The 27,647-nt window shown below is 32.1% G+C and overlaps 1 protein-coding gene across 4 annotated transcripts; it reads right to left on the reverse strand.

Annotated features, from left to right (window-relative positions):
• Window positions 1-716: 716 nt before the first annotated feature.
• LOC132744636 (ralBP1-associated Eps domain-containing protein 1-like) lies at window positions 717-27,647 on the reverse strand. 4 transcript variants are annotated; one of them, XM_060733390.1, is made up of 18 exons: window positions 27,353-27,647; window positions 25,575-25,698; window positions 25,086-25,136; window positions 24,429-24,483; window positions 23,664-23,799; window positions 22,951-23,296; window positions 22,505-22,687; window positions 21,812-21,875; window positions 20,979-21,124; window positions 20,484-20,680; window positions 19,523-19,607; window positions 14,516-14,671; window positions 12,104-12,262; window positions 11,528-11,565; window positions 10,727-10,882; window positions 9,983-10,021; window positions 9,342-9,427; window positions 717-5,706 (listed from the first exon to the last, which is right to left on the reverse strand). In XM_060733390.1, the coding sequence occupies exons 1-18, from the start codon at window positions 27,488-27,490 to the stop codon at window positions 5,535-5,537; spliced, it is 2,331 nt and encodes a 776-aa protein (XP_060589373.1). In that variant the 5' UTR covers window positions 27,491-27,647; the 3' UTR covers window positions 717-5,534. The 4 variants fall into 4 exon arrangements, with proteins under 4 accessions (XP_060589373.1, XP_060589372.1, XP_060589375.1 ...); XM_060733389.1 differs by having other exon boundaries at window positions 19,508-19,607; XM_060733392.1 differs by lacking the exon at window positions 14,516-14,671.

Genomic DNA, 27,647 nt, shown 5'->3' on the forward strand with positions numbered 1-27,647 from the left:
CGCAAAAAAATCAGGAAAATGTTTTTTAAGGCCATAACTTTCCGCATATTAATTAGAATACTATAGTTAAGGAATTGTGTTATTTACAATCTTCGGGTTTTTTTTTTTCTTATTAAAACATGTAGAATATTGATTAAAGATTAACAAATTCTTTACTCAGGTTACATGTGTTGATTTTCCCTATGAAAAAAATAATTAAATAATAAGTTATATACGTCAATATTCACTAAATGTATCATGCAATCTATCAAAATTCAACCACCTTCCTAACGAAAGAGAAATGTCTACATAATTATCTTGAAAACTTGCTAGTTAATTTTGTGGCTGGGCCTGACCAATGATTAAATCATCTGAAAACATTTTCTTTCTTGAACAGTTGAAGTTTTCATAAAAAATTCAACACAAATCTGGAGGCATGTTCTCAATCTTTTCTGAAGTTGGGGACCACAATCTGTCAACCTTGGTGAATATACTAAAAATTATTGGCAAGACTTAGTTTGATACTTGAATCATACATATTTTTAGGTCACTGCTTATATGATCATCTGCAATGCAACAAACCTGTTTATCGTGCAGTTTACTTCTTTGTTGGCAATTTGAATTATACAAAGATATTTCTTGCTAGTCACCAGGTAGCTATAGAGGAAGACTCAATATTCTCCTACGTGCCTTTTCCTATCCTTAATTAGCCTCACAAGTTTATCAAAAACCAACACTTTGCTTCAGTATTCATACGCTTTAATACAGTCATAATTTTAAACAATAATATAACAGATATGCATATAAAACAATTCAATGGTAATACAACTTCTTACATTATAATTATTATTATAGTTTATATAATAACACGTAATAAAACATTTTCCTCTCTTATTAAATGCACCAATGTTTTTTTATTACATATCTGTTCCTTTGAATACTTTATTAACAATTATATACTAGTCAATGTTTTATTATATACCCCAATATACATGTACATTTCATACATTAACTTACACATACACATGTATACTGTATATATGTACTGATATATAGTAAGTTTAACCGTTACCATCCTAAATATATTGAATGGACTTGTCCATCTTTCCTAAAACCATTTATAATGTTTAGGGAAATTTTCAACATAAGTACTGACTAAAGAGTGAAAAGCGTAGACCAATTATCAGATGACTATGATCATGGTCTGCACTGGCTGCCTGGATTATTTCAATTGCCACCAGGCTAAGAGTTTACGTATGACCTTTACCCCCATCAAGGTCACACACTTAAATCATTAACCTTTGACCCCAACTTAATGCCCTTCATGAACTTGACCTGTTCTGAATATGGAACAGTTTAATGATAATTTAAAGAATTTCAATATTATATTTTTAAAGAAAACAGTATAGCTATGTATTTGCTTACCAAGGTTTTTATCATATTACTTTCTATTTTTTAGACTAGATCTTACACCGGTAACTAAGAAACCAATTTCTTTCATGCAAAAGCAAGACTTTTAATTCCTTATAATTCTAAAATAAATTTGTTGGGTATTTTTCCCCAACATTTATTTCTTTTGTTTCTTGCTGATTTTCTTTTCTTTCTTTATCCATTCAGCACCTCACGAGAAAAGTTTAAGATACACAATGTATACTTAAAAAAAGGAACATTGGTATGGATTTATTGCAACTCTGTTTGACCTAGAACATGAACAAGATACCACAATACATATATTACATAATACAGAAAATGGTATTCATCCACCTAAAACTATGTCATCTGTTAAGTAAATGTATGTACTGTTCTTGTAATATTTTTTTATAATTTTCATAATATTTCTACAATTTTCACAATATTTAGAACTACCATTTTCATAGCAAGGCCTAAAAGAGTAAAAGTAATAAGCAAAGTCCATGCAATTTAGCTTACACAATATATCACCAGAGAAAAATCAAATAAAAATTTTCTGATTAATATAGTATTGAGATTCAACCACAAGTTAAGTTTACAAGAAATAGATTCTTAGATGCAAAGTTCTCGTTACCCTTTCTAATGTATAATGGATTAATCCTCCTTTGACAATGGGCCTATCCATTGCTACAATGAGGGATGTTGATTATAAAAATGCTTAAATAAGGTAGCATTAAATTACTTTTAGAAAGTTTAGCCAGACATAGACAAATCATTAGCACACATAACAACATTCAAAAAGATCCAGGTTTTAAAAATCAATTAAGAATCATAAATAGAATAGTAAAATGAAGAAAAACAAGAATCAATTCTATTTTATCTTTGACAGTTACATAACTTCATCCAATAGACTTAATCCAGAATTAAGACTATGTTAATAAAGGATGACAAACAAACTTTCAATGTCATAACTTTGAAAAATAAGCGCAACAGATTGACTATTGGAAACAGTAGTCCATCAAGATGCTGTAACAGTAAGTATTTTTTTGTACCAGGGGATTAACTTGAAAAAAACACACATTTACTGAGTTCAGTATAACACCCATTTAAACATGTTTATTTGGGAATGTTTTTTCAGCCTTACTTCGCCTTTCTTAAAACAAAAGGACTTGTGTGCATTAGTAAAATCTCCCTTGCTCTTAAAACATAAAAGATTTACTATTGCGAGAGTCACAGATATTTTTAAACAATACAGTTTTGTTTTCAAGAAAAAAAACAACACACAACACATTTATGATTCAAGGGAAGAAACTGTTTTTCTGTAGTACTAACCAGCCTTCGAGCAAAATCTGTATTGAAAAATAATTTCATAAATAATTTTAATCTGATTAAAATCAGCGCTTTAATAATGTAATTCTTTAAACATAAGCTCTGAATTTTAGTCAGATATATCTAATTTCTTCTGCAAACATTGTATGTTTAGCTATATTGTAAATTCAAAAACCTCCTTAGTTCTCTAACATACATAACTTAAGACTGAAAATTTCAGGTGTGCAAAAAAATGAAAAACTGGTTATACATTGTTCATTCCATTACTGTGTAAAATATGTCTATGACGGATGCACCTAAGGTACATCTAACAGGGGTTTGATAGTATAATCACACAAAGATTGCCTAAAGTAATATAATTAATATCAAAAATTAACACCTGCCACACTTAATATTTTAAATGGACTTGTCCATCTCTCAATCCGGTCTAAACCATTTACCACTTTTAGGGAAGAATGTTCAAAATGACTACTGTCTGAATGGCGAACAGTGTAAATATGATAATTTTGTTTATTTGTTTGATTGGATTTTACGTTTACGTCACATTAACACAGTATAGATCATTTGGCGATGTTCCAGATTTACTGGTGGAGAAAAACCTCAGGTGCCCTTCCATGCATTATTTCAGGCACAAACAGGCACCTGAGTAGAATCACTGACATTCAGCTGCACTGGTCACAAGATTAAAATCAGTTGCCAGCCAGAAGACTAAGGGTTAAAAATAGAATGGTATACCAATGCAATCTTCTTAGGTATCAGAACACAAAATGACAAAATCTGATATTATTTGTCCTAGGTACATAATAACAAAAAAATATCAAACACCTAGATGGCATTTCCTCAGTTTACACCATTTACAAGCAGAAAAGCAAGGGATATAACCATTACATTATTTTTGATATGGGAAATAAATGGAGGGTTTACAGACTTCTGTACAAAACTTATCCAATAACCTATGGTTCAACTGAACACAGATATAGCATAACGAACTTTTAAGGGTGGGGGGAAAAGTTTTTTGACAAGGTTGCTATAAAGCATTGTTTTTGTCTAAAATACATAAAATGTTTACACAAAGACCTCTATATCTCTCTTAAAAAAAAGAAAGAGGACTATCACAACATTGGTCAAACTCCTATATTAGGGTGTAATTAAAATACATGTACGCAACAATACCAATTTATGCCAAAATTTCTTATAAAATCAGCACTTTGAATATCAAACGCTTCTTTATATATATTTTAGTTCCATTTACAATATCCTGTTATTTGATAGGTTTACACAATGTCCGAAGATTTTACACAATGGTTGACAAAACATGATAAATGTATTCCACTATAAGCCACAAACATTATCACTAAAGAAGGTTGCAAATCCATTATTTATAAATGTTTGATTTGTTTGTCTGGTTCATTTTAGAGACATTTTGACACATTTATGGTCATATTGTCACTTTGGTGTAGTTACTGGTTAACTTCTATTTAGTTATATAAGGATTTTTTAACCAGTTACTGCACTAAGGTAACAATATCCCTGCAGTCGGTCCACCTAACTGGCTTTCCTGGATAACTACTGGCTTTGCTGGTTAACTAACCAGTAAATACCTTAAATGGACTCAAAATCATTTTCAGATTTAGGTTTAATCAAATTTCAGCACAGGAGACTTTCTATCATGCCACCGGAATATAACCATCGAACACTGACTCATTTAACACAAGTATATAATACAGTAAGCAGCTCGCACTTAAAATAAACAATCAGACATTTAAATTCTACTCGATGCAAGTTCATTAGGCCATTCTAAAACAATGTTGGATTTTCCCATTACCATGGAATGAAATAAATTTTCAAAACACCCCTCCACTCAAGAATAATGGTAATGCTGTGGAATACTCAAGATGTTGCTTCCATGAAGATGGAAGAAATGAAGAAATAAAAGCAGAATATTAAGGCAAACTACCAACTACATAAACTTCCAGGAACATGTAAAAATATGATTCAAACCAGGGAATGTAAATTCCATGCGTCAGCTCGTATTTTCAAAAATAATTTTAGAGGATTTGCAACAGGATGAGTAGAAAAATAAAGTGTGCTAAAAGGATTTTGGAGCTGCAGGACGGGTGGCTATGATTTTTTTTCTCGAAAAACTTTACTCAGATATTTTGAATTTCTACAGTAATGAAATGTAAAATAATATGATATTTCAGATTGCACAAATATTTGATGATAACATGGAGTCTCTTGCCCTACTTTGCAAACCAATACATACACAAACATGAACAAATAATGAAAATGCAACCTTGTACATTTTAACAGTTATTTTAAAACACCAAATTACACTCAATAAATGACTTCATTATCAACATAACTTTGAACATTTATCAACACACAGTCTTTCTGAGTAAACTGTAAATAAATGATAAGATATATTGCAATCGACCCATTGTATAGTAACTATAAATAGAGAGATGCAAGCAGTTAGATGCCTATGATTTAGAACTCTTGATCAGTGTCACAAAAATGCTTTGTTTTCTAAGCTTTTACATAATTTCACTAGACATCTTAAGCACTGAACAAAAATTAAAACTATTATTGTTATCAACATACATGTAGTACATGTATAACAGTGTAAATTTTGACTTTTTGTAACATCTACTACCAAAAAAAAAATTTAAAAAAAATACAAACTATATCAATAATAGTCTAAAAATTCGGAAGAAAATATACGAGTAATTATTATTTTGGAATAAAACTATACGAGAAGAAAAACCATGCATCTCTGCTTAGTCTTCACACAAAATACTGCGACACACTATATGTTAGCTGGAAAATGGTCTTAAATGTTCCAACTGAATTTCTAACGCTATTCTTTGCTCCATCACTTCTTGTAATTCTTGGTTGAGTTCCGAATTTAATCTCGACAACGTTGAATTTCGTTCCTTATGGGTACGTATTGCCATCTGTAATTCTTTTTTATCTCGGCTAGCTTGCCTGTCATGAAAAAAGGAAGATTTTTACTGTGGTTAAATAAAATTGATATTTTAATAAGATTAACTACTGTAAGTTCATTTAATTTCATGTCCATAGAATTTCATGGCCTTGTCAAAAAGGACAAATCGAGGGTTCAAAGGTAAAAGGTAATAACTGCCATTTTCAAGATTTCGAGAAAAACGCAAAAAACAAATTTTTTTAATACAACTTTATTTTCCGTAATATTGTTATAACAATTTTGATTCTCCCATATTTGTTGACTACATTAGATCATATTTTGTTTAGTTTACATTGCTTGGTGCTGATAAAACACTGTAATTATAGCTTGTTTTAAAGTTCTAAGATCAAAATAATATCATTTTACAGAAGTAAAAGGTAATAAATGTACTTAGATCCTGTCATGACTACAAGTTTGAGCGGTAAAAGGTAATAACTGCACTTACGACCTTTAACTTCTGAAGGTTTAGCAATAAAAGTTAGAGATAAACTGTGGTAAAAGGTTATAAGTGCAGTTATAGCCTTGTTCCTCTGAAAAATTTAGATGTTGCAGTAATTGTTACTGTTGCAAATTTATCAATTATGTCCTTACTTTGAAGAACCTTACGTAATGTAATTAACACAATGCACATTAATACTCGTACACAAAATTAACACTTTTCATTCATAGAAATATGAAATATGTACCTGCTCAATATTTAGATTCTACAGAAATAAATTAATAACTAAAAAGTTTACGAAAATACGCACTAAAATCTAAGTTTACAAATTTCATTTATTTTGAATGTTCTCTGGTATATAATCGAACTGAAGTCAAACAGACCCCAGACATCAGCAATTAAGGATATTAGTGACCCATATCATAGTTAAGTAAATAAAGACTACTGTTTCATGTCACAAAATGTGAATGTTTGTCATTAATTATTCTATGACCTCCACTCATCTTCTTCACTCTCACTAACAGAAGGCACTGAAAGTTTGTCTTTTATAGATTTGCTGCATGGCAATGACTCATAGTATGATTCGCACTCCTTCGGAATTGTTCCAGAGGCAACAAGTGACATCAAATCAGCTTTTGCAGCAGATATTGGAAGCTTCTCTGTATAAGCCTTTCGTGGAGCCTTAAGAGACTTTTCTTTGCTTCTGTTCTTCTTCTGCATTAACCTAACTGCCTTGAACTCACTAACCACAAAACCATAGCTCACAACAATACTGTATTTTTGTCTTTATCTATCTCCAGTCATTACGTCATTTGATAACGTCACATGTTTAGCAGCCAAACAAAACTACATATAGATGTTATTTTATCGGGGAAAAAGAAGAATGAAACCATTTAATTATTCTAAAAACATTATTAAAAGCAGGATAAAACAAATACATGGTTGATGTCGGGCTGGAGAAGATACACTTTCTAGCTCACCGGATAAGCCTTATCCATCCCTAAATCAACCATGTATTTTATATATATTCAGCCAATTAACACGTTCACCATCAACATCGATTTTCATTGAGCCAAAGTTTTGTTCTTTGTACAACTTGTAATCTAGTATGTCATTGTATTTTATTAGAACGACAATATATGGTTGCTTCCGGCGTTGGTATGATATAACTGTTTCCCACTGCGATGGAACATGAACTATTGTAAGGCTTTTTGCATGCTTGATAGATGCATGTATGGAATTTGCATTCCATTAATGAATGGCCAATTTCAAGAAATGTGTGGTTTTACCATTGATGTGAGGTATATCTTGGACACAGTGAACTAAGCAACTTGCAACAAACTGATTGCAATTCTGTCCTCCACATGCATTACTATATAATGTCACTTCTTCAATACCAGATGTCTTACTTGCAACAGAGGTTACATACAAGTACACAAAAGTTCCTACTTTGCACGAGCCTGGTTTCCCCATGTGTCTCATCCAACAGATAACAAGTCCCGTTACCATTTCCCAGTTCATAGAATGACAAATTGCAACAACACAGTTTTCTTTTGTAACGAAGATCACCAATTAAACTGAGTGGTGTTTTCAAAATAGCCTGGATATCAAATGCTGACACAGAAAACTTTGGATCTTTCTTTGTGCGTTTTTTATCAGCTGATTTTTCCACTCTAGCACTGTTTTTTTTCTTTTTGGTCACTTGGTGTACTTGATATTTTGCTTTTGTTGCCTCATCTAGTCTATCTTCTATTCTCAAAGTGTCATACAGATTGCAGAGTGGACATTGATCTTTCTTAGGACGGAAGAAAAAAGTTATATTCTGTACTAAAAATGATTCTGTACACAGCCTCTGAAACACACTTTCTATTTTGTCCTTTGCATTTTTCTACATACAGTGAGTATATTCGTTTTATATTTAAATCTTGCGTTAGATACTTCCTGTTGGGGTCTTCGTGTGTAGTGTGATTCAGCAGTCGGAAAGCTTTCGTTGTGTTTCTTTACAAATGATCTGTGACATTCCGTGGTTTTATTTTCAGGCACAGCTTTCCCTCTCTTGTCATTTCCAACATATAACCCTGCCACTTTGTGCTTAACTGCGTTTGCAACTGTTTTGGAACCGACATCGATAGTTTTTAGTAAAAAATTCTGGAAACAAAGTGATCCCTCGGAAGCATTAATCACAAAAAAATTACATAAAAATTGCAGACTCGGTTTGATTGAGTCTGTACATGAGAGATAATGAATAAGCGCAACATCCCTCACGCCCTCTTTTCTACCTGTGTGAAAAACGAATTCGAAATAGTTCTTTGTTTTGTTCTCTGTTTAGATACATTCTCTGGTTCTTTATTGGCAACATGGAAACAAATGAATTGCCTCTGACTTATGTAATCACCCATTGACCAGTATGTACTGAATATTTTCTGTCTTTCATATTCGGTTATATTCTCGCTGCATTTAATTCTAAAAGATAAATTTCGTGGGAAAAGAGATAACAGATAGTGCCTGTGAACTGTATGATTGCAGCATTCTGTCAGGGGAAAAAGGTGATAAAATCAGTTATAACCTTTTTCCACTACAGATTCTTCACAACATGTGGAACAACAAGTAAACAACAGGTAATAAGTACACTTAGAACCTTTTACCCCTAAATAATTTGTAGAAAAGAAGTTATTACAAAATACTTTTTAATTTTTTGCCCTTATAAGGATTGAATATTTATATAATATTTTCGTCAGACATAAAGGACAATAAGTACATTATAAAAAACATAAAAAGTCAATTTCGGCAAAAGTGGCAGTTATAACCTTTTACCTTTGAACCCTCGAAATTTTCTTGTTTCTCAAACTCAATGATCGTCTGTTTTTGCAAAAAATGTAAAATTGTAAATAATGCAATGCAAAACGATCTTACAGGAGATGAAATAGTATTTCATTGGATCTTAAATTTGTTGATTGACTTATCTACCAAAACTATGAAAATTATAGAAGTGCCCTAAAAAAATGATGATTTTGATGAATATTTTATTGTGTCTTATTAATACAAAGAATAGAAATAGACACCTTAGCAATAAAATGCATGAAGACAATTGCCTGGCACAAAATACCCTAAAGATATATAAAATTGCTTTACTATTCTTCTTCTTACACATATATGACACACTATGCGCGTTTTTAAATTCTGAGTAGTATACAATACCTTTGTGCAGCAAGGGCAAATTCAGCCTGCCTTTCAGCAGATCCATCAACAAAATCTTCACCAAGAAGATCCCAGGCTACAGCAGTCTACAACATATAAAACCATCTTATTACAACTGTAACTCTTATTCTTTAAGTTGGGTTAGAGGAAAATAAATAAATTCATAATGCTCTGCCACTTTAATCAAAAAACCTGTATTGTATCCAAGATGATTACTGGTAATTTGCAAGTTCTTTATGTACATCACTTAAATTTAAAATGTTTAATTAATTTTACAACATATGACATTTTTTTTCCGGTCGCGTTTAACATCGCACCATCATGGTAAAGGTCATATGGCCATTTTCCAGCTAAACTGTTTCAGAAAACCTCAGGTGTGCCTCTATGCATTATTTAAGGTACGAAATGGCACCAGAGTAGAACAACTGATGTTTCTTAAGATAGTTGGATAGCTTCCTCACATGAAAGATTCCACTCAGCAACAGAGTCTATCTACTTGTTATAGGGTTTGTAAGCGAACAGCATGGATCCTGATCAGACTGCACAGATGCGCAGGCTGTTCTGGATCCATGCTGGTCGCAAATGCAATATGTTGGTTTTGTCATGGCACGGCTTAATTGGTCATATAATAACTATCTTACCTTAGGTTCAGCCTCAGATCTTTCTTGACCTACACCCACCTAGAACAGAATAAAACACCAGTTTTAGACAAGCAGAATATTAAATGATTCATGAACCACTTGAAGACTTCGACTTTTGTCTTTTGCTTTATTACCATATATATTACTCTCAAGGCATTGCTATAAAGGTATTTTTGTTAATTCACTTTTATGTTCACACAATATTTCTCCTTCAAGTACAAAATATTTCAGAAAATGATTTTTTTTTTTTTTTAAAATGTGAGTTTCTACATTCTAGTTTAATTAACCCATTGATATTAATGAATTGCTTATTTCACCCGTATAGAGAGAGGCTATCCTCATATCTGGTGTAGATCCAATGCTCCACTGCATTCAACTGCACAGTGGAGAGAGGCAAATTATTTGAAGTTAACAGCCTCAATTGCTTGGCCATTGGCACCCTTAAAACTTGATTTAAAGTCTTTTTCTGTTTTGTTTGCTTTTTATGGTGCACAAACACAACTCAGGTCATATACCATCGAAACAGGAAAGATAACAATAGCTTACCACTTAAACCACCTCACCTGCTGTAACTAAGAGATGCACAGATTCATAAATTCAAACCTATAAAGTCGCTTCTTACCATCACATAGGGATGAACAGTGGCTGCAATTCTGATGCCTCAACCATTTAAGGCACCCCTGTGCCACAAGTGGCTGATTTCAAGTTAACAATCTAATAAGCTCATTAACTAAATCAACATACCTGTCTATAATCAAGTGACTGTGAACGTCTATGTTTATCTGTATCTATTGAATTTATTGTAGTGGTTGCGTCAGAACCGGGAATGATGTTTAACACTTCTTGGGACTGTATAGGCTCAAAATGCTTTAACTGTGATAGCTTTTTATTTCCAGGAGGCTGTAACAAAATAAAAACATCATCTATATATGCAAATATTCTAATTTTTACTGAACAGTAATTTTTCTCATGCTCCCAATGCAAATACTCAGGATCAAAAATGTTTCACTGAGTAATCATAAAACATGTGTATTAAACATTTAACCTCGTCTTGCTCAATTTCTTTGATGGACTTGTCCAGCTTCCATTTTGGAAATTTACAATATCAATTTTACGAACATCAAGATGAATATTAAAGTCAAGCAACAGTATAAAGCCTGGTCAGACTGCATTGAAGTGTAGTCTGGCCTTTATTATTCTAGCAACGGCTTTTAATTCAGTTCCAGCAGGTAAATGCTTAAAGATGCTACTGTCAAATAGATATTTTCTAATTTTGCTTTATGTTAGCCATTCCATAAATAAAGGACTTAAATGAGAAAATTTACAACATAAAAATAAAATTTAGTTTATAGACTTACAGAATGATGTCATATTTACACAGAAGAAGTGTAGTTTGTTGCCATGAGATATAGTAAAGATAAGCAGCATTGGTAATACCGCTTTAGATGTACCAAAGACTTTTGACTATTTAACAATGTGTATATCTTGATTATAATGGTAATTATTAGTTTCCATTTAATCATATAATAGATTTAAAAAACTTACTTCTTTTGGTGTTATTCTTGGAGGAACAGCTGGTGGTGCTTGAAAAAAAAAATCAACATTTACACCATCAATATCTAAAGAATATTTGTTTTTTTAGTCTTTAGATTGAGACATTATGATCTTTTAATGTACTGACCATGCCTTAACAGCAAAAATCTATGGAGTGGTTCTGGCTCTATGTCTTCTTGTGCTGTCATTTCACTATCTGAGCCAGGACTCACACTATACACAGTTTATTTATTGGCTTTAAAAAGACATGTTAAAGCTTGAAACTTTGCCAGGAACTATTTTTAAGTTTTAAGATTGAGACATACATGTATGCTCCATTCATATTAACTTTTACCCTCCTAAATATTGCATATATCTTACATCTTTCAATTTGAAAAAAAAACAAAAAACAAAAAAAAACAATTCATCATTTCAGGGAAAATTTTAAAATATGCATTGACTGAATAGCAAACAGTGCCAACCATGATCAGTCGGCAAGATTGTGCCGGTATATTATTACATTATTTTAATTTTTACTTTTCAAATGCAAAATAAGTAAGATTACATAGAAATACAGAATAATTTTACCTTTATAATCTACAGACATACTACGGTTGTGTGGTCCACCAGGTCTCGGTGGTGGGGCAGGAGGTTCCTGGCCAGGTTCACCACCTTGGGCAGGATCTAACACAAGTTGACTAGAAATGGGTGCCGGTGGCAGGATGTGACCCGGCATAGCACCTGGAACTGCATTACAACAATAATTAAATCATTCAGTGTCACACAAAGCAGGGTACCAGCCAATCTCTGTCAGTCAGGATAAATATTTGGTCATCAAAATCATTTAGAACACATTTAGTAAATTCCTATTTCCAAGTAAATGTACCTATAAAGAAAAATGGGCACACCGACAATTCAAGGTCAAACTTTTATGTTTTCACTTAATTGCAACACTCACTTTGAACAGGAATGGGTAAACCCCTAAAAACATTTCTAAAAGGATTTTAATTCACATCAGTAATCTTTTCTCTTTCTTTTTTTTTTTTAAAGGGGGGGGGTGGGGGAGGGGATATCAAACCAACACAGTATAGGTCATATGGCGACTTTCCAACTTTACTGGTAAAAGAAGACCTCAGGTGCCCTTCCATGCATTATTTCAGGCACAAACGGGCATCTGAGTAGAATCACTGACTTTTTGTAAGCTAGCTTGATAACTTCCACACATGAAAGAATCCAAAGCCCCTGTTGGAATTCGAACCCACAGCAGTGAGGGGCACGTGGTTTACAGTCAACAAATTTAACCACTCGGCCACAGATACCATATCATCATTAACCTGTATGGTATGAAACAAAGGTTTGACTTTTATCATTAAGCCATTGAGACAACTTTGGTAACTTTGTCTGATTGATGATATTTGGCTTCTATACAGAACTTTAAAACTGACATTGTGACCTTTGTATCTAAACAATTTTTCTACATGTTAGCCATAATCTTGTTATAAGCCTATTCTTTAACTCTTCTATTCTAAAAGCTAATATCAAAAGCAAGTAACATTATTGAAAAATACTAAAAGGCAACATGAATGATATGCCAATAAGATGTGAAAATAAACTCCAACCCTGCTGATAAACAACCACCCTTAATCTTGCCCCACCCCCACACCTACCCCCAAAATCCTGCCCAAACCTTTTTTCAGAACTTGTCTGCAACATCTGATTACTCCTGTTAATATTTATAAACAAACCATTTCATGTGAATACAAAAGAAAGGCATTGGCAAAAGTGTAAAGCAACAACGCCCATTTGACAAAGTTAAAAATTAAAACATTTTGATTATTCAAATACAGTATATTATATCCTATATAATTATGAAGAAAAGTCCTAAGCAGGAAAAGTACATTTACCAAAAATCTCACATTAGAAGGGTCACTTAAAAATACCAAATATGAAATAAAACCGTCATTGTTGTAGGTTTTTTTTCTTCATTATAGATAACATTCACCAATTCCTTAACCACAAAAATAAAATCTTCGGCTACATTTCTTGTACGAGTTATAAAAATGAAAATATAATTAATATTTATTAAGATATCTAATCAGCAAAAAAACAATGTGATTTCATGCACTGCCAAGAAATATTATACATCAAAATGCAGCATGCAGACAACAAAATGCACTGCTAAACCCTGTTACTATGGAAACGTAAAAATACAATGCACATGCAATGCTAAAAAGGCAAACAATGTCATTCCGGGACATACTGATTTTGATTCAGTACTTATTTCTGAACATTTAAGTCAAAAGTTGTGGTCACTATTTTGTGCTTGAAACTGAAATGTATAATTAAAAATGAACTGAACTATTCATTTGGGTCAATTCCTTTTAATTCTATAGTCAGTTAATATTAGAATTCAATTCAGTCCAACTCTATAAATTTTAAGGGTAAATTTGGGTTTGATAAGGGTTTTAAGAACTTGAGCTTTGATTTTACCTGAATTCAACCCTTTATCTGCTACATTTGTAAAATGGACTTGCCAATTCTTTAAACTTGAAACAGTCCATCACATGATAAAGGATTTCAATATCAAAATACATTGTATAAAAATTCAGCTATCAACAGCTTAGAGATTAGCCTCTGCCGCAATTATAGAGCTAGGCCTGCCTGCACATTCATGCTATCTGGTAACTTTATTTTTATATCTTATATTGAAATCCCTTAAACTTTGAATGGACTGTTCCAAATTCATTACATAAATTAAGCAGGTTAATGGGTAAACGGGCCGGGTAAAATTCTTGAATTTTCTTTTAATTTGTCAAAATCTACAAAGACTCAAAATAGCTTATTATATTTTAGAGTATTCAGTCTATCTGATCTATTTTAAAAGTGGGCTAGGAATCTTAGAGTCTAGAGCAATTTTATAAGCTTTAATATGTAAACATAGTTCATATTGAAAAACTTCAAAATATCTTGATATAAATTTTGTTGTCACACAGTCTATACCTGTATTTCTTTTAACTAAAGGTCGTGGACGGCCGTGGAGAGAAGCTGCGGATGGATCGACATGGTTGTGATCGGCTATATGGGTGGTGTTTGATCGTTGTTTTGTAACGGGAACATGTTCGCCATCGGGAACAATTCCTTCACCGGTTAAAGGCTCTGTGGAGCAGGGTGTATATTACAACAATAAAAGCATGCAAATAACATGAAAACAACAAAACATAACAAAATCAAAACTAGAAACTTGCTTAGATGGGAACTATTTGAATCAAAGTTAGGAATAAATTTAGAATTAACCCTATCCACCCTAAATATCATAAATGGACCTGTCCATTTTTCAATCTGGACAAAATCATTTTTAGTGAAATTTTTTAAACACATACTGATTTAATAGGGAACAGTGTAGACTATGATCAGATATCACAGATGTGCCGTCTGATCTTGGTGAGCACTGGTCACATGGGTTGAATAAGTTACTACCAGTAGGTGGAGGGTAAATGAAAATTGAGCATCAAAAGTGACTATTCTTGTAATCTTTCCTGTATTGCTTCAAATATTTCCCAAATTTCAAGTTGAAAATAAATAAAAAGAACAACAAAAATTAGCTTCTACTTAACAATGTATTGATACTTTATATATTTCTTAGTAACTTCTTTCTAATCATTTATATTTAAGCAGTAAAATCCACTTTTATTACAAAATAAAATCCTTCTAAGTTTATTGCTTCATATAACAATAAAGTGGGTCAGGCCAATTTTCAGAAAGCTTCAAATAGCATTGCATACATTTATTCAACGACTGAAATTTGTAAATTTTTCAATCACTTTTTCTATAGTAGTCTATTATAAGATGCACTCCCCACTCTGTAATTGAAATTTGAGTCTTAAAAATGCGTCTTATAATCAAAAATATACAGTACATGATATCAGAGGCTGATTTTAAAAGATTGGAGAACAGTTGGTAATGGTTAGTTAAGGCAATTTTTCATTTTATTTCAAATACAAGAACACAATGTTGATTAGATATACTCTTGGAAAGTAAATTCATAAGCAGACAATCTTAATTCACCTATTCCCTCGCACTTCTTCAACAACTTAAAAATTTGCCTCTATTTTAGGTATATCAAAGCCATTGTTAAGGAGCATCTAACATGCATGCAAGAACACTGTTACTCTGAAACCACTCAGGTGCAAAACAGACTTATCTTAAAACCTCAGAATGGCTACATGTTTAATTAATACAAAACATAAAATAAAATGCAAAAACCTGGCAAGAAAATTAAACACATGCATTTAATTCATGTACAAGTAAATAAATGTATATTACATTGTCATTCAAAATCAAATGCACATTCACTTTATCAATTAACATTCTCAAATTAAAATCATTGGTAAATAAATGATCTAAGAATTATATACATTCTTTAACATGTATTTCAGACCATTCTCTAAATAATTAACACATTCTCTAATATCTTAGAACATTCCTCAAACATTTTAGCACACTCACTAATATTTTAGAACATTTCTCAGCATTTTAGCACATTCACTAATATTTTAGGACATTCTCAAACATTTTAGCACATTCACTAATATTTTAGAACATTTCTCAGCGTTTTAGGACATTCATTAATATTTTCAGACATTCTCAAACATTTAAGCACATTCCCTAATATTTTAGAACATTTCTCAGCTTTTTAGCACATTCATTAATATTTACAACATTCCTAAAATGTTTAGCACATTCACTAATATTTCAGAACATTCTCTAATATTTTAGATCATTTTAGCAGATTTTCTTATAATACTAACACACAATGTATTTCAACACATTCTCATGCATACTAGTGTATATGTTATATTTTAGAACTTTGTCCACCAATAAAATGAATTGTTAATTGAATTGAAATTCTTAAATAATTTAAAAAAAATATGTTTTAGCAGTTGGCACATTTTCATATTATCTAATGTTTCTAAATTATTTTCATGCTTTTGAAAATAGAAATAGGGACCAGCCAAAAAGATGAATAATCAGTAATAAATGACTTTCCACCTCAAATATTTATGACACAAATGGGTACCCAAGTAAAACCATGAACAACAAACCACTCACTAAAATTGAATGCAGGTTTGCATTATTTTATACCCATGTTAAAAACTTTAGCCTTCAAATTTAAAACTTTCAGAAGAATTATTATTACTTTTATTAAGCGACTGGAAAAAGCATTAACAGTTGATTGCTAATTATTGATGGCTAACTATCAGAAAAATTAGCAAAAGCTGCAATTATATGTAGTTCTTTATGTTTAACTATTCTCCATGCCTAATTATGTAGGCAAATGGAAGATAATATTTAAAAATCCATGAAATAATTATAATTTTTCTTTTAATTTAAATTTCACAAAGTGCTATAATTCTTTCACTATCAATGGCAGAGTTATGGCTCTTGGATAATGACTTTCAATAATTATTCTTAAGAACACATGTAAAGTATCATGTGGATACATTTAGAAGTTGTGAAGACTGAACCTAAACCACAAGTTACATGTATCTTTATTCACAAAGAGGTATAATTCTGTAAACATCCATGCTGGAGTTATGGGCCTTAAAAAGTAAGATTTCAAATGTAATCTCAAAATATTATATATATCAATAAAAACATTCAGTGGCTGATGAGATATAATGTTTCAAATGAAGTTACATATACATACTTTTCAAAGTTCACAAAGTGCAATAATTCTGTCAAAATCCATGCCAGAGTTATGGTACATGGACAGTAAACTTTATGGTCCCAAAGATACATATAAAGTTAATAAGATAAATATTTTGATGAACATGAAGATGCATGGAAAACATTTACGAAAAAAGATGCCAATGCATGGGCAAGGAGGTCAGCTACATTATCATTCATAATTCACGCTTAAACAGCTATTCTATCTTTAGAAACTTCCCAGGGTTAAACTATGCATTCAAGTCATATGGAAATATTGTGCTCATTAAAATGGACTAAAATAAATATTCCTAATATTAAAGTATTCTAGTTACTAGTAACAATAAATGATTGAGTTAAATATTTTTTATTAAGATTTCATTTCTAGAGTAATATAAAGTACACTGGAATATGTTCTATGTTGTAAACTTTGAATATATATGATGTTAATGATATTAAATCAATCATTAAATATGGGAATATTCTGTAATATTATGTAGGTATACACTGAAAATAAAACTGTTACATAACTTGATTCATTATTAATGAACAGAATATACTTTTTATAAGAAATTATTAAACTTCTGAACTTCTCCAAGCATTTCAATCCATTCATTATGGAGAAAAAAATACTAAAAAAATACTTGTAAATAAAAAAGTAACAAAAAAAATATCTTATATATTTTGGTGTCGAGATTGTTCTTTGTCAGTAATATTCTGTTCATAATTATTAACAATTTTTGTTAGGCTAAGTCAGAGGAATGTTGCTATTATATCAAAGAGCTTCCAGTAATCTAATAATAAAAACTTTCTGACCAATTTATCTATATAAATGCTTTGAATATGTAATGCTAAATAAAAACAATAAAAGTTTAAACTCCAGTAAACTCTGGTATATAACCTCTTTTCTGCAATGGTCATGGAATAATATTTCCTACATTCTATTGTATACATTTTTGTCTCCAATTTCTCAGTGGAAATCTCTTTGATATAAAAATGACAACTTTCGTCTTTGGCATATATTCATCAATGCATAAAAGTCTTATCCTTATACTTCAAAATTAACAAATTCTTTTAAAAGCCTTTCACCTTCAATGAAATCTTATATAGTTTTTTGGTTTTTTTTTGAGAAAGGAAATATATATGCCTGTACTCATAATTTGACACAGTATAGGAATATGCCTGTTAAAACAGTAAAGAGAAATAACCAATATGTGCTATAGTAATATACATATAAAATAATTGGAGAACAAATACAGTCGACTCTGGTTATCTCGAAGTCATCGGGACCGTCCAAAAATATCGAGATAACGAAATGTCGAGATAAACATATTAGGGTTTGAATAAGGCAGACACTGATTTTTACAAAAGACATGTACATACTTTATGTCAAATAAAACTATGAGGCCTAGTCAATATTTAACAAAGTAACATAAGCGGATGTTTACCAGCGGAAATACGGGTGTCTGTGATAAAAACACATAGTGAGGTTTACTCAGTAATACACCAATATAGTGAAAACATTGTTTTCAGGGTGGTTGATCGGGATATCCTCCCGGGTTATTTATCGGGTCTTTCTCGAGATCGACCGCTGATTGATTTGGTGGTGATGTTGTGAAACAATATTGCAACGATAGCGTTTCTATACTTTCACTCTTTCATTTACATTTAAAGTCATAATCAATTGATGCAGTATTCGAATAATTATAAAGAACGTAAAATTCACTCATTTTAGACATGTCAATCAACACGCTAAATAGATTATTTTTTGTTAAAACAGCTTAACTTGTTACAAACATAATCACCATTATGACACGGGCTATTGAGCAATTATTGTCTAGTTTGTGTTTTTCACACGTCTGAAGGAACAGACGAAAGAAAATTATTAGTCGAGATAAACAAAGGATAATAGTGTGAAAATAACTGTTGGGGCAGAAATTTTACATCGAGATACTGAAATATCGAAATAAAAATATCGAGATAAACAAATGTTTCAAATATAGATAAAGAAGGAAGAAAATCGGGACTTTCAAAATTTCATCGCGATAACGAAATATCGAGAAAAGCGATGTCGAGATAACAATAGTTGACTGTATCAAAATTTTAATCCTTGGTGAAAATATGACTTTCTGTTTTATTAAGAAATGGTCAGAAAGTGGGTTTTATATACATGTATCTGAAGAATAATTCACAGACTTTTATCATTGATGAATATGGTGCCCGGTCTTATTAAGAACAAGTTAGAAAAGCTGGGCTCAAGCTCCGTCACCCAGGTTAGTAGTCTACCTGAAAATGCCCTACCCCTTTCTGGTCTCACAACTTCCGGCATATCTTCCAACATGTCCGGTGATAATCTCTGAGCCTTAGGTCTCACAATATTTGCTTCCTGTAACAAGAAAAATCATGAAGGGAAAACTTTGTTCATCAGAACTCAAGATAACACATTGATACAACATTACCCTGACTTCACTGCAGTTTCATATTACATTTAATTAATGACTCTTATTTCACATTCATTTTAAAAAAGTTCCTTTTGTGTTATCTTAACCTTTGCCATGCTATATACCTTAAATGGATTCAAAACAAAAGGCAGAGAAGCGCTCAGAGAAACAAACTTCAGCAACTAATCGGTTATAATTATTTATCAGTTTTGATCATACATTTAACAATGATCTTCATCAGGACCAATCTGGACAAAACCATTATAATCATTAGGTAAAATTTCAAAATATGAGCTTGATCGTACAGCGAACTGTGATCAGATGGGCAAGTCCATTTACAAATTTTAGCAGAGTAAGGATTTACTAAGCCAAGGGAGATAACTGAGTTAAACATTAACACTTGAAACATCTGCACCAGAGAACTTCAATACACAAATGTTTATACTTTCCCTATTGTACCTGCAATGCAAACCTTATCATGAGAATAACAACTTTCTTTCAAGCAAATAAGGAGAATAACTTTACAAGACTATGTCTTCTATTTTAATTAAATATATGATTTAATTTGTATTATAATATATGTGCAAAATAAACCTATAAGAACAGTATTTATTAACCTGATTTTCCAGAACTATCTTCAGATATATTCTAGATCCATATAAGGAATCAAACATTTCTTTTTTGTTTATATGTATTTATTTGTGAAATAAATATATTTCTTCTTAACAAAGACTAACAGTTTACTCTACCTGTTAACTCTAAGAATAGACATTTTTTTATAATGATTTATTTTATTCAGACCTACTACAACATAAACTTACAGCATCTGAAGACTCTGGTTTCTGGAAGTCAAAGTTAGCTGGTGTTTGACTAGGTGACGATACCTCGCTACTCGAGATCTGCGGTGATCCTTGAATCATCATTTGATCCCACTGGTGAGCCTCGGGCGGGGATATGGGACTCTGTCGCTTTAACGTGCTGCCCTCGGGCAGGTCAGCAGCAAATGGCTCTGCGTCTTCTGTAACATCGTTCATTTCAAATAAAGTATTTAATACACATTTACATATGAAATGATCTTGCACAATCAAGCTAAAAACCAAAGGGAAAAAAGATGAAGAATTGTTACAAAAACTTCTTGCTCTGACAAAAAATAGTTCTCATTATTGCTTTAATGAGAATGTTGAAAGAAATGCTGATATGCGATCTTACAAACTGATGTATTCTATATTTTATGAAGCTTTTGATTTTTTCAAGAATGAAGAATTTAAACCTGACCAAATGGTCTCAACTGGGCATGTATGTAAACTGTTCCTTACCATTAGTGAAAGCATTATATGGCATAAGAGAAAAGGGTAGCCTGTCTGGGATTTCTATTTCATTTCGTCTCAGCACCACAAGATGCATTGCTATACAAAACTCCTCTAGCGAGAGTGCACCATCTTTGTTCAGATCTGATAAATTCCTGCAAGATAATAATAAAACAATCTTAACTCTCTGACTGACACAGTCGATATAATGACATGCCGCTGGCCACCTGTATACAGTCAGGCTAGCCTCTAGATCTGGTGCAGACTAGACTGGCTCTATACTGGTGGCAAAAGCTAATCATTTTGCGTTTCGACAAGTTAAGGAATAAGCAAGGTTTAAATACAAGTTAAAGTACATTTCAAAATGCATTTCTCTGAAACTGAACCTTTCTCTAATTAACTCAGTTCAAAAATTTCAATAAAAGCAGCTAATATAGCTATTTTACTTAAAGTTACACTTTTGTTGTTGTTGGGTTTTAAGTCATATCAACACTATAAAGGTCACGTGCTGACTTCCCAACTCTTACTGGTGGAGGAAAGTGTCTGGTGACCCTCCATGCATTATTATAGTCATGAACGGGACCTTTGACTTTCCATATTTTATTATTTGATAACTCACACAAATGAAGAAGGCCTCAATTTGACATTCTATGTTATGTTAAAACTAGACATAAGTCCAAAGAACATGGACACCCCCACATTTCACAGCATTATGGACAGACAAATATAAATCTATTACCCCTGTGGGAGCATAAAAATAATCACTGAAAATAAAACTTAACATATAGAAATAAATGTTTTATTTCTTCATTATCAATATTTGATATAAAATAGTGTCTCACCATATTTTGGATAATTCTTGGTTTGGTAACTTGGATTTTTCAAAAAAATCTTTTGCTACAGCACCTGAAAAATGACAAAACATGGAATATATACAAAGACTGTACATTGTATTATTAGGGTCTTCCCAGCTGTAATATCTCATATGAATTGGTTTAAAAATATATACATGTAGTTACATTTTCATTATTTCAATGATATGCAAGTAGTATTCGGGTAAAAGAATATCAAACCATCAAAATGTTATGTCATTGTAGCTTTAAAACAACAATCACTTATTGACAATAAATCTTTATCTACGCTGTAATCAGAATATACAATAAAAGGAACATAATTGACCAAGCTGGCAGGGCAAAATTTGACCTCAGGGACAAAAACCTAAATTTTTGAGCTCTTTATATAGAACACAAAATGTAGGTTTGTTTTCAATGACCCCTTGAAATGGAAAATGTGAACCATTAACCCTTAACCTGCTAAATTTGTGTAATGGATTTGCCCTGCTTTGAATCTGGAACAGTCCATTCAAAATTTAAGGGATTTCAATATCAAAATACTAAAATTAAGCTCAAAATTAGTATAGAGCCTTGTCAGACTACCCGAATGTGCTATATATTGGTCCCATGGCTTATCAATTTCATTTATACAAGGTAACTGGCAAGAGAGTAATCTTGACCCCCTTAAAATTAAATACTGACCGGAAATATGGCCATTGACATCTGGTTCAATATTCTGGAATTGTTTAATGTAATACTCTCTCTGTTCATCGTTTATACTCCACACATCCTCAACACTCTCTGTGTCCGAGCTATATGATGATGTCTCAAAGTCAGGTAGTTTCATGTTGTCCCAACCTTCCTTCTTTCCTTGACCTAGCAAACCTGATTGATAAGATAACCAAGAACACATTTATCTTAATTGCCTTAATTCAAAAAATGTTTGTATGATAACACATACTTGCACTAAATTAGTGACATCAACATTGCATTGGTGGCTTAGTGTGTTGAATAACTAATAATCATGTGATATAAAACACACTAACCTTTTGGAGAAACGAAAACAGAATATATATAAATTTGTAAGAGCTAAAAAAAATTTCTTGACCTGTTACAAGGTTACAAATTGAATAAAGATAATGACTTACCATGTTTTTCATCATCACTCTCAAACCGTGCCCACTCCTCGGTCCCTTTTTGAGAAACTGTTTTCTTTGAACTGGCAACATTTGTAGACTGATTCACTGTTTGTGTATTACTAGCGTGTTGTTGAACTTGGAAATTATTGACTATTGGTGCCGAGGAGGTGGGGATGTTTTGACCAATGGGAGCAGTTTGTGGAGAAGTGGGAGGAGACTGTGGAACTGTTGGTATTTGGGGTGGAGCAGATGCTAATGGAGGCGGACCTTGTGCAATCTGAGGAGGAGCTGATAAAGGTGGACCTTGAACAATTGTTGGTGACTTTGTTTCTGTAAGTCCATCTTTGACAGGAACCTGTAAAATACGGGGTTGTTTATTTTGTATTTATTACTATTGATATACCTTGTAAAACATTTTGTTACTTAATTGATTATAAAAACTTAGAATTATTCAAATAAAGTTCAATAATCAAGTTTTAGAAGAATGATCCTGAACATTTTCTTCTGATACATCTAGATAATACAAAGTATACCAAGTCTCTTAATCACAGAAAAGCAAATTTTAAACACAGAAAAGCACATTTTAATTACAGGGAAGAGCTCCTTGCAGTTTAATCATAAGACCAATGTAAAGAGCGTATATTAAAATTAACATGTACATTTGTTGTTTAAAATCATAACATAAGTTCAAACCTTCTTTCATTTCTTTATATATACCATACCTGTGCAGGAGCTGGTTGTGGCATCTGTAGTGGAACCTGCTCTGGGTGCAAGCCCCGGAACTGACCAGACAAATTACGGCCGTGGGATTTCTTTGCTGATGTAGGAGGGGGAGGTAACTGACCTTGTGTTGATACCCTATAATGTACATATTTATAAATAATATATGCATAAATACAATAAGAGTGTTTATAATCAGTTTTACTCCACATGTCTGAAATTCATTTATGCTGTTTCGTTCTCAACTTTTCAGGCATGGTGATTACATATTTTACATAATGGCATAAGACAAGGTTAAAGGTGTATTTTGTTAACATTTCTGTAATTCTAGCATAACCTGTCATAAGGAAAAAAACAATTTATAAGCTAGTCGGATCACTCCCCTATAAGACTTTTTTGTTTGTTTATTGGAACTAGAAGGTAATTAATAACAACATCATGCAGGGTCGTCCAATAGGTTTTTCTTCATCCTTGATGCAAGTTTTAGTCCTGGTCTGCCATTATATAGCAGTACTATTATATTCTGAAGTATTTAGGCACTTTTTCTTTTACAAGCTCTACAATTTATCTTGAAGACGACTTTCTTTGAAATAGAAGCCTACATCTGGAAAGTATGAACAATTCATGATTGATTCAAGTTGCTGAAATTTAGTCACAAATTCCTATGGAAAACCCTGCAACAGATATACAAGTAATAAGCGACACAAAGAACTTGAAATTTAGCAATGCTGAGGGAATGCGCTAAAAATAGAAATGAAATAACAAACCTCTCTCCAGTTGCTGAGGGATCAGCTATATTCAGGGACTGTTGATGTGGTATGCCTGAAAAATAAAAGAACAAACATTAAAGTAAACCAAAGAACATCAGGTTGCACCCTTGTTGAAAATTTCTTTCAAATGATTTTTTTATTTTTTCATTAAGTACAATTTTTTTTTCAAAACAGGGTATGGGTTATCATTTGAATGATATCCTGCTGCTAAATCAATAAAATTTATTCAAATTATTAAAATCGCTAATGGGAAAAAGAATGAACCCTCAACTTGAAGAGTGAAGCTGGGATAAATTTTGGCTTAGTTTCTTAAAAGAGGAGGTGCTGAAGCATTTTTCTCACAATACTGTCAGTGGTTTTTCTCACTTAATTGGAAAGAAGCCTTAGCCTACTGATTTTGGGAAAAATCATTGTTAAAATTGCTAATTTTGAAGTAAAAAAGCAAGTTTAGTTTAGAATTTTGGAGCTCTAGCAATGACAATAACTAAACTTTTTCTTTATTGTTATCCATCCACAGTCGGACCAGGCTCTACATGGTTGGCATCTCAATTTTGATTACCTAAAATCCCTCTAAGTCACTATAGGCAGTTCCAAATTCTAAGGGCACAAAAAACATAATCCAACAGAATAAAGGGTAATTTTGAAACTACTTACCTTGCTCATTTGGTGTAATTTTGTGGAACTTTGGAAGTGGAATATCGACTCCTGAAATGTAAGGAACATTATTCTGATTTATTTTGTTGGGTATAATTGATAATTTGCTTACAACAACATTATATGGACAGATACTCCTCCTATTAGTGTTCATATGTATTTATCCAGACACAAGTAGTTGAATTCCTTTCCAAGATATCTATGTCCAATAAGTTTCTCTTCAAAATGCAGACAGAAGCACATCTCAGTTTTCAAGTTAAGTTTTCTTGTAACCAGTCTAAGTCAAACCTTAAATAATGGTACCATGTCCATCTATAGTACCCTCTCTCTGTAGCAATAGATGTCATCAGAACAGAAATGTTAAGATTGTTAAAAAAAAAAAAAAAAAAAACAAACAAAAATTGTTCAGTATAGGTAATAAATGTATGTCATCCACTCAATGAAAAGTTTTTCATACCATGTACTATAATGCAAATACAGAAAACCTACCTGAGCTGATGCTTTCAGTTGCCACTGGAAGACCACACTGCACGGCTGCTATAAGCTTCAGTGCAATATAAAACTGACTCCTGCCAAAATGACCCAGTCTTTTTGCACCACACAATTCAGTTATCTGAAATAAGTATCAGAATAACATAGATTAATATTAAAAAGTGTAAAAAGGAATCACATCATCTGCTAGATGAAAAGGAACATTAAATAACTTTCAAGTTCTTGTGTATCAGTGTATAATAAAGTTAACAGGTTGCGTATCTCATTGTATAAATCATATGTAAAATGGTACGACATATGGTAGGTTTAACAGCTAATTTAAAAACTTTGGTGATGAAGTATAATCTGTGATGAAGCCAAGATCCAAAGCTTTCCATTGGTGTAATCAATTTTAAAATAAGACATTCATTAAAACACAACAAACTAGCGGTTTAATTAGTACTGTTTTAGCATAAGTGATATTGACTTTACTTGAAGACAAGGGAAACACCTCTTTTTTTTTTTCACTCGATATACCTGGGTTATTCACGGTGTTCATATCAAGAGTGTTTATGGGTGTATTGTTGCATGAAAATGAAATTCAATAATAATAACAAGGGTAGCTTAAGGTCTTCAGCGTACCCGTTTATATATATGACATGACGTGAACGCTGAAGATAACCCCGTAGGGAAAGTCCACCAATAATCGTGCCAGGAATCTGACACGCTCGCATTTATTTATCGAACATGCCACGGAGTAAAGTGAAGCATACCTTGATAAAACAATATATAATCTGTTGATAAGCCAAGGATGGACAAATAAAAATCTTATTAGGAACATAAACTACCTAATAGTTTCCGACAGGTAAAAATTTCGGCACTTGGCCGCCATCTTGCCAAAATGTTTGACCACGTGATTACGAGATTGACCTTTAGGAACCCATGTGCCTCCAATATTTTTATAGATTATTTTTTTTTAAGATGTTGAAAAAGGTTATTTACTGACTGTCATATTCAATAAAATCATATTTAAATACTAAAAAAAATATGAAAATAAATAAAAACATTATCTTGAATAAAAATATCGAAATCATGTCAACAAAATGTTCTAAATATAGTACACAACTCTATTCAAATCTGTTCCCGCGAATGACATCATACGAAGTCTCGCGTGACACTTGAATGTCATGGCCGATTGTAGTCGGCAAAAATTGATGTTTTACAGTTAAATAGGCAATTTTAATGACGGTATTAATATTTTATTACTTGAATTGGTATAGAACGATATTTAAATAATTGTTTTACCGTAAAATGCACAAGAATTGATCGGGTCAAGTGTATTTGCAAGTGAAAAACAAGAATAAATCAACTTATGTTATTCTGGTTAGGTTTCGTAACAGGTCTAATCCAAAACTTTAATGCCGCATCTGATGAAAAACAAAAATGTTAAAAAGCGGCTTATAAAGTTTTGGAAGCCAGAACTATAACAAGGGCTAAAATAATGATAATTATTTTTCATTTCTGAATAACACTTTTAATTTCATAATAGAACAGTCAACTAAAAATATGTTGAGTTAAAGTTAAGCAATTTGATGACAGACATCAAGTCAAATAAAACATGACATTAAGCTACCTAGATATGGTATAACAATTTTTTAGCACTAGACATCTATCCGAATTCTAGTACACTTCAAATTAGGGCAACGGATTCTCTCACGTATAACAATGCGGTTTGCTATGAAAATTGAAATATAATGTGTCAATGCATAGATTTACGTGTTTAGCAAATTAATTACCTGACTGAGAACTTCCTGCGTCAATCCTGAAGCTCGAAACAACTCGGCAACTTGTCCTCCTGAAAATTTCCCAGTCCCGTCGACATCACAGGTTTGGAAAAGCTCCCCGTAATAACTTTGCTCTCTTTCAGTGAGCATTGCAAATGCTCTTTAAGTATTGAAAAATATCAATACTACAATAAAATACACAGGTTTCAGCAAATCAATAATTAAGTTAGCAGTTAAAACTAGTTTTTATGTACATCCAGCACGGAAATTGAGTCACTGCCCACCATTTTGGATACATAAACAACTT

This window comes from Ruditapes philippinarum, unplaced genomic scaffold, assembly GCF_026571515.1.
Source record: "Ruditapes philippinarum isolate M1 unplaced genomic scaffold, ASM2657151v2 ctg643_1_1_1_1, whole genome shotgun sequence".
In the NCBI taxonomy this organism is placed as follows: Eukaryota; Metazoa; Mollusca; class Bivalvia; order Venerida; family Veneridae; genus Ruditapes; species Ruditapes philippinarum.

Bases quoted from the DNA above. Each gene is read 5' to 3' on its own strand.
- LOC132744636 (XM_060733389.1), bottom strand. From the start codon at position 27,490: ATGCTCACTGAAAGAGAGCAAAGTTATTACGGGGAGCTTTTCCAAACC. The intron at 11,566-12,103 runs GTAAAATTATTC...TTTTTTTTCAAG, and splicing joins TATGTCTGTAGATTATAAAG to CACCACCAGCTGTTCCTCCA. The intron at 9,428-9,982 runs GTAAGATAGTTA...TATATGTTGTAG, and splicing joins GATCTGAGGCTGAACCTAAG to ACTGCTGTAGCCTGGGATCT.